General features: G+C 37.5%; 1 protein-coding gene across 1 annotated transcript; it reads right to left on the reverse strand.

Annotated features, from left to right (window-relative positions):
* Positions 1-744: 744 nt before the first annotated feature.
* LOC148117438 (endogenous retrovirus group K member 25 Env polyprotein-like) lies at positions 745-6,994 on the reverse strand. Its single transcript, XM_087902892.1, has 2 exons — positions 6,749-6,994; positions 745-1,869 (listed from the first exon to the last, which is right to left on the reverse strand). Exon 2 carries the CDS (start codon positions 1,866-1,868, stop codon positions 828-830), a length of 1,041 nt encoding a protein of 346 aa, XP_087759018.1. The 5' UTR covers position 1,869; positions 6,749-6,994; the 3' UTR covers positions 745-827.
* Positions 6,995-8,878: the final 1,884 nt, after the last annotated feature.

An 8,878-nucleotide genomic window follows, 5' to 3' on the forward strand; every position in this document is an offset into this window, starting at 1 on the left:
AATCACCAACGGTACTAATAAAATGACTATTCCAATGAGGACAAAATACTGCACCCAATTTAATGGATTCAAAGCCTTAATTCCTGACTCAATTTTATTAGCCAAATCTTGTAGACCTCCTAGTTGTAAATGAGCTTGGCTAATAGCAGAAATATCTTGTTGTAATGCAATTAAATCATATGTGATGTTATTATCTCGCCAAACACCCTGTATATGTGCCTTCACTTTGTCCCATGGCTCTGAATAATTATAAGTCAGTGGTGTGACACAGATTGCTTTAAAGCTTCCATGACAACGTGTGGATAGAGTAGTTTTCAAATTAGAAATGTCCTTTCCAAGAGCAAGGACCACTTCTTCTAATACATTAATTTTTGCTTCCAATTCATTGTCAATTGCTGCCTGTCTCAGTAATGCAGATGTAATGTTCTTATTTAATGTATTCACATAATGAGCAGTATGAATCTCTTGAACTAATGCTGTTGTAGCTACAGCGAAAGTGGGGAGTATTGATATTAATGCTGCTATGCCTAAAATAAGTGTGGCCACAAACCTCTTAGGCCGTACCAAATCTCTTAATGTATTCAAAACTTGCAATGCGGGGTTATCGTACCAAGGATCATTTCCCAGCTCCACAGGTAACATAACAAAAGGTGGACGTCTAACAACAAGCAAAACATTCAAATCTTTTGGTTCAGCTGAAGTAATGCAATTAGTAAGTTTACAAGAATGACAAACAACTTGATAGGACTTGTTCACTTTGGTAATATTAACAAAAGCAGGTTGAGCTAATAACAATGCATTAGGATAAGAAATACATGCCCTGAGTCCTATAGGCTCAGACTTAGTATGATTAGGTCTTTTTTTTCCAGAAATATATTAGCTGCAGCAAGCAATCTGAACAGGCCAGAGTGCTTTCTAGTAATATTCCCTTCTTTAGCAAACCATGTAGGCTCAACAAAACCTGGAGAAAACCATCTTCGTAAGGGCTCTCCTACCCTTACGTATTTATAGGGATGAAATTTCTCTTGATGAGTGTTTATATGATTTTCATAAAAATACTGTTGACTTGAAGATATAGAATAATCCCAAATTTCATAAGAGGAATCTTTAGGCTGATATTTAGTGACTGTATTTGGAAAGCCACAAGTTAGCCATGTAGGGAACTTATTAATAGCTGAATCCCAAAATTGATCCTTATCCCGATATTTTTGAATACATGGTTCAATAGGCATAGATGAGACCTGTTCAAACTTTTCTGTATAATTATATTCACCTAAGGTCTGCATCTGAATTTCCCAAATCCATCTCTTACCAATATTTTCCTTATCTGGGCTGTCAGTAAGAAAAGTTCTATAGCTTGAACTTAAGCAAAATCTTGGTACCTTTCCAGAAAGTGTAATGCAAATAGGCAAGGAATCAGAACGTCCCTCAAAGGTTATTAACGAGGACGAACTACTTCTTGCGTCAGAGTCCTGAGCACCTCCCAGTCTCCTAGTATCATTAGTTAAAATCCTGATGGGCTCTTGATCTAGCCAACCAACAGGTTGTAAAACTGGGGGATTAGGAACATAGGCCCAATAAGCCATTCCCTGTACTGTAGGGGGAGCAGATATTAAGGCTAAGAAAGCAAGAAAGTACAGGCTGGGTTTCAGGGGTTTTCCCTGCTGAATAAGCAGTCTTCTAGCTTCTTTGACAAGGCATCTGATTTTCGTCCAGGTGATTTCCGAAGCCTGTGACCGAGTTGCCTTCATTTTCCTCATTTGACACATCAGATATCTCGTCTGTCTCCATTGCCTCTTCCTTTTTCGCCGCCTCTCCTGGCGTCGGCCGGACGAGTCTGTCTGGTATCCAGATGGAGGAGTTGGCATCCTGTGGAAACACACAAGCATACCCTCGTCCAAATATTATTAAAACGTCTGGTCCTCTCCATTGGCCAGACAGCAGATCTTTCCATAGGACTTTTGGCAAAACAGAGTTAGACTCACAGGTCCAATGCACCATTGCAGGTGTTAATCTTTTATCATTAGTATTTAAATGATTTAATACAAATAAGGTATGTGATAATAAATGATGAGGAGCAAAATATTCATGTGCTCTTTTAAAAATTACCTGGCCCTAAGGGCTATATGGGATGCTTGTAATATGTACAATGTGTCATTGTGCACAAAAAGTTTCAAAAGCTTTAGAAACATAAGTAGAACCATTATGACTGTAAAGAAGTTATCATTATAATTGGTTAATAATTGTAACATTATTATGAAAAACATCCTAAGGAATTTCTTCTGTCCCTTTGAAAATAAGGGGTGAGGGTCTTATATTTCCCCAATCCTCCTGGTCTTAAGGATCAGCTCAATCATAAGCTAGCTTTGTTAACTTTGGGTTTTTAATATATCTCTTTTGACTTAGCATTTTAACCAGGGATAATTGGGCGATGTATTCTTTTAACTGCTTCCAGCTGACTTTGGGGCGACGTTGTCAAGTGTTAACAAAGGTAAAATGCTAGTCAAAAAGAGAAAATTTTAGAAACATTTGGTTCGTGAACTGTGTCGAAGAGCCAGGGGGCATTCACATCGGCTAGACTGGTCCACATCAGTTTTTAGCAAGTCCATGGTCCACAGTCATTTAGAGCAAGTTGTAGGCAGCAATTAATGCTTGTTTGTGTCTGCAAACCAAGGAGAAACCTGTAGAGACAAATTTATACTAGGAACAGAAGTTAATACATTTAAAATTTTTAGGCCCATTATTTGTCTTTATCTGTAAATGCATTTCCATGATTTGAAAACATAAAGTGAGATATTGAATAACATTCTTAATAGCTTCTCCTGTGTGTGCTGAGGCAACTATAGAAAAGTATCAACAGTCATATGCATATAGCATAACCTTCCAAAGGAGAGTACATGTGTTACATCCATTTGTCAAATTTTTAGAGAGAGTAGATCCCGTGGATTTATTCCAATGCTGGGTGGATGTTGATGAGCAAGATTATCTGTCAAGCAATCTGCTCGAGAGAGATGAAATTTTTGTTATAATGCTTTAGCATTGACATGAAAAGCTTTATGAAAAGCTCTCGCCTTCTCCAAGGAAGAACTCATGAATATATATATATATATATATATATATATATATATATATATATATATATATATATTCCATTTTAGTCCATTGATCAATTATATTATTTCCTTCATTCAAAGGTCCTGGCAGAGCTGTATGGACTTTCATATGTTGAATGTAAAAACAATTTCTTCTCTGCCAAATTAAATGTTGCAATTGCTGAAATAAAAGGCACATAGGGCTGGAACTTTTAATAGGTCCAGCTACTTCTAAAATTCTGAGGGTATTAACATCTATAGAATCTGATATTAGATTAAATGTTGTCTTTGATTCGTCTGTAAATACATTTGGGGCCATGGAAATAGGCTGTGATAATGTTATTTTAGGAGATATTACAGGATGCTCCTTAAAATAACATCTAAGTCAATTTATATCATCTAACAACTTTTGAAAATCCTTCAAGATCTTTAAATTATTTTTTCTCAATTTTACCTTTTGTAGAATAATTTGCTTCTCACAAATTCATGCTCCTAGATAATTTATGATTTTATCCTTTTTGTACCTATTTTCTTGCAGACTTTGAAAAATTGGGTATGCTGATCGTGGCTCAGTTCTCACCTCTTTCTAAATGCTTAGATAAAATATGCTTTCGGAGCTGCCCTGACCTCCTCCCACATAAGGTGGAAGGGTGGAGGGTGTTATGGGGCAAAGCATCAGCGCTTTTAAACCTCCTTTCTCCTTTTTTCTCATCCTTTTTCTCAGTTTTACCTTTTTAAATTTGCTTACAATTGCTTGCAGTTGCTTATCTGACTCTTTTAACTCAGAAAGGTCCGGGTATAACTCTCCCCATTCCTGATGATTCCTTTTACTGCTTGTCTTTTCTGATTTTTTTGATCTTTCCTCTTGCAACATTTCCAGCGCTGCCTGTCCATTTTCTACTGTAATATAGATTCTCCAGACAGCCTCTAATTAGCTTCCAAATTGACTTGACCTCTCCCTTAAGGATCCAAACTGCCCTTGCTCTCATTTGTTCCTCAAAACTTTATTAGGTAAATTAACATAAAGTAGCAGTAATAGTTGAGCAATTCTTTGTCCCTTGTGGATCTGAATAGTTTCAGATAATGGTTTCACCATGACCTTAATGTCATTTTCTATGTCTGCATCTATGGCACCTGACACAACCTTAAAATTCTTTTGATAGTTGAAACTTTTTCCTATAATAAGTCCCACAGTTTGTGGCAACAATGTTCCTTTCATTGATGTAGGTACTAAGGAAATGCCATCCCATTTAGAAAGAAACATATCCTTTGAGCTAGCCAAATCAAGGCCAGCACTACCTGGTGTTGCTCTAGGCAACTCATGTATGATAAACTCTGGAGCATCAGGTTTTAAATTCCTGGCTCTGATTCCTTAACTGATTTTTCCTTTCCCTTAAGGATCCCTTGCTTAAATGCAAAGTCTAGGTCTCTCCCCTCTTTTCCCACAATGACATCGAGAGACTTCCTGAAACGGCGAGCCAGGGTGCAATGGCAAAAAATTTCTTTTAAGTATTTTGTCTTATCTTCTAGATTCTTTAAACATAGCAGCTCATTAAGAGCTTAAAAAATTGAGTGCAATTGATTAGCACCCATATTTAATTAATATTCCTTTTACTTTCGTTTCGTCGACTTGCGAAACTGTTTTTTACTCATTCCTTGTTTATGGAATGGGCAATAAATCTCCCGCTTTGATAGCGGCTGTTCCCCCTTCATTTCCAGGGAAAAGCAATTAACCCCCGCTTTGCCGAGGTTGCCTTCTCTCTATTTACAAAGAGAGCTATTAATGAATCCTGCTTTAACAGCAGACGCTTTCCTTTTACTTATAGGAAAAGCAATTAATCGTCCCTACTTTAGTCGTAGGATTCCCATTTACCTGAGAACTATTTTCCCCTGCTTTAATCACAGGATCCCCAGCTTACCTGAGGACTATTTCCCCTGCTGTTTGTTCATGGTCTGAACCAGGTCCTGACAGCAGGTGTTGCACTGGGGGTCATCCTACCCAGTGGTCAGCATTGTTGTTATCCAGGTGGAGACATCTTGGTGTCCCATAATCTTCTTTGGAGACCTTAGGTCACTGTTAAAGTCTCAGAGTCTCTGTCTAATATATGCTTTTTAAACTTTATTTTAAATGCCATTTTATACAGATTTTTGAAGCATTTAGGGCTGTCCAGGTATCTCTGATTAGGCAAACTTTATTATTTTTATTAACTTATATTTTTAACAAACCAAAAGTATATACCATATCTTTGTTAGAGTAAACCTGTAAATTAATCATTTTTAGCAAAGACAATGGGGCTAAAACCTAAACATTAACAATACGAAACATTTTATAAGCATTTGTGTTTTATTTTTAAGACATGAAATTCTCAAAAACTGTATGAGTCAGAACATTTGAATATTTACTGCAAAGAATAACTGTCAAGATATTAGAAAGTCTTTACATAGAAAAACGACGAATCTTAAATATCATTTCTTTGCTGAATGTGGAGAAAGCATTATGTTAGCATAAACAATTAATCAATGATTATATTATTAAAGAAAAATGTACCCAAATCAATATTTGCTCAGAAAGTTATTTGGCAAAATATGGCAAAATTATATGATGTTCATAGGACAGAATTTTTGAGACCCTTACTCTGTTGAGTATACTCACCTCATATATTTTTTAATATCATAAAGCTACACAAGCATGCATAAAAGAAATAACCATGACCTTCTCACAAGATAAATCCTTTTAAAACCAGAATTGACCATTAAACATTCAGATATAAGAAATTATAACATTTTATATACCTTTTGTAATTTTTAGGTTTTGACTCCTTTCTCAATCTTTGTTTCATTGATTAAGCCAGACACTTTTAGACAAACCCCTTTTATTATTTTTATTTATTATCATTATTTTAGCCTTTTTGCCCTTGTGGGTTTTTAGATAATATAGAAACCTAATGTATCTTTAACATTTGTTTTTAAATTAATGTTTTTTAAAGTTACAAGTTGATATAATTTAAAACTTTTTATAAGCAGTATTAGGACAGGAAAGAGTTAAGAGAAGAAACTGCTGGCCAGCGGAAGAAACCTTGAGTGTTATCACAGTGAAAAACTTAACTCAGAAAAAAGAAGAAGCATAGAAAATGTCCTTTAGCTGCTAATACCTTTTTAAAATTCCATATTAACTTTTCTCTGATCATAATTTTAGACTTTTTATTTTATATTTGCCTGGTTTTTATTTCTATTTTTATGTTTATTTTTATTCTTATCTAAGAGCGTTCCATCCTTATGGAACTTAGATTTACATTCATTCTTCCAGTGCTTTCCCTTTTTGCATCGGGGACAAAGTCCGGGAGTTCCCCTTTGCCCTGCTCCCCTGGACCTCCTGCAGTCTTTCTGCATGTGCCCAGGTTTCCCACAATTATAACAAGTGAGAGATGAGGAGTCTCTTACACCTCCTCCATTGGCGCTGAATTTCCAACCCTTCATTGCTGCAGCATAGACCATCCTTAGGACTATGTCTGGTGAGGCATCTCTCATAGATTGCCCCATAGCTCCTCAGATTACTTACGCTGTGACCGGCAAATCTTCTGGCAGGACTGCAGCTCCCTGGTAAGAGCCGTTCCTGAAAACTAATAAAAGGAAAAGAAAGAAAAGAGAAAGATTACCTGTCCTTCAAGTCCCTGTTCGGGAGCCACCTGCTACGGACCGGCTCAGGGGAGCCACTCAGACCATTGGGAATCAGGGCGCAGGCACATTAGAGATCAGGATATGGCGAGGAAAGCGACACACAGACACTCTCAATGTTGAGACATGCTGCTGCGATTTACTTACTTCAGTGCAGGATTATATATTTTTTACAATCAAAGAACTTGGCAAAGGCATACATCATCAAATCTTAAGACAGAAAAGAACAGCATAAAATAATTTACAAAAAGAATCTTTGAAGATGCTTTGACTTGGGCACAAGGACTTTTGCTTTCTCACACTATACAAAACAAACTCTCTCCTCTTGCCTTCAAAGAGATCACTGCCCTTGAGCTAGACCATCTTTATCAGCTTGCAGGTGGCTGGTTGGTTTGAGCTAAGTGACCTTGTGTGCCTGAGTGAGAAAGAAAAAAGGCTACTATCTCCCTGGGAAAGCTTTCTGCTAGGAAAATTCTAATACATAGTCTTGAGTCTTTCTGAAGTTTACTTTATATCATTAACTTCAACTTTCCTCCCTTCTCAATTCTCAGGCTCAGATATTGTCAGTTTAGGCTAGGTCTTTCTCTTCTCACAAGAAAGGTTTCATAGGCCTTCTGTTTACAATTGCACATATTTCTCAGGCAAATGCCTAAAGCTTCTAAGATGTATCCTAGTAAAATTAACTCCTTTTGTTCCACATCATCAAGGAATTGTCCTAATGATGATTCTGGCAATTTCAGAACTGGCTACTTTTTTAAGGCTTTGATTAACAGCAGAGCAGAATTCAAAAATGTCCTTAGCAGTCTTGTTTGTATCCGCAACTGCCTGGAATAGCCTGATCTATTGGTAATCTGTAAGAATCACAAAGAACACATAGACAAAGGAAAAGACACACATATGGCTCCAAGGACAGCCAGGTTGAGTCAATACAAATGGCAACTCAGGTAGCTTTACACCACAACTGGTTACCAGCGACCCACCTGGAACACACAGCTCCTGGAAGCACAAATCCCAATCCTGCCGGTAATATTGGCCCATCCAGTCAGCATTTCTGCTACACTGGCGAGACAGCCATGGATGTAGCACGGAATTACCCTCCTCCTTTCAATATCCCTTCTCGGAGCATGACTTTTGATAGGATGAACAGTCCTCCTTGCAAGGCGATATTCACCAACAGATATTCCTCTCTTCCAGGAGTAACCGCACTGTTATGAGTAACCCTCCTATGCAGCGTACTTTTTTCTGAGGCAATGCCTTAAGTTATCTCCTTCCTTATAATGTCCATCACGAGGATGAGGTCCTTTCTTTCATAACTCATTTAATTTATACTAATGAATTCACACATTTTCTACTACCTATTTATATGGCAAAATGGACTGGGAACACAACAAAGAATTCTATAGTCTGAATTAGTTCGAAAACGAGGATCATATCTTCTGATTTAGTTCTTTTTTTAAGGACTTCAGAAGAGCTTCACACTGCATGTTCAACTGCCAGCACTAAGTTTGGTTTCTCTGGAAACTAGCTGTACACAAACATCATCTTGGGGATGGGCTTAAGCCCTTTGGCCAATAGATAGTCCTATGCAAACTATCCGATGTTCCACAGCTAAATAATTGGACCACTACTCTGATGTCATAGTGGAGGCAGGTGGTTTGTGGGGGTGGGGCGTTTCTAAAGCCCAGGCTGTCCTGAAGCACACACAGATCCCCAAGTTAATGCTTCTCCAGGACTAGCATTAAGGCATGCACAACCTGAACAACTCTCTTGATTAATATGTCCTCCTTCCTCTGACGCATTCTTTGCCAAAATTACTTGGACCCTTCTCTTCAATCCATGAATACGAGTGTGTGGAGGAGCTCTCAGATGAAGGGCACTACAGCTCAGATGGTTCAAAAGAAATGGGTGTCATCGCCAGCCTGTCACCATTGAGTAAGTATAGGTTTCTTTTCAATCACTTTTTTCTTCATTGTCTCCATATTTGGTAAACTCTGAACATGGCAATGAGTTCATTTCCATTCACCCAGAGAATGTAAAGATGATAAATTAATCTATTAATCTGTGTATAAGAAAAATAAAAACATAGTCCGAATTCAGAAAGCTGGGAAAAG

This window comes from Myodes glareolus, chromosome X (genome assembly GCF_982192425.1).
Source record: "Myodes glareolus chromosome X, mMyoGla1.1, whole genome shotgun sequence".
NCBI classification, from domain to species: domain Eukaryota; kingdom Metazoa; phylum Chordata; class Mammalia; order Rodentia; family Cricetidae; genus Myodes; species Myodes glareolus.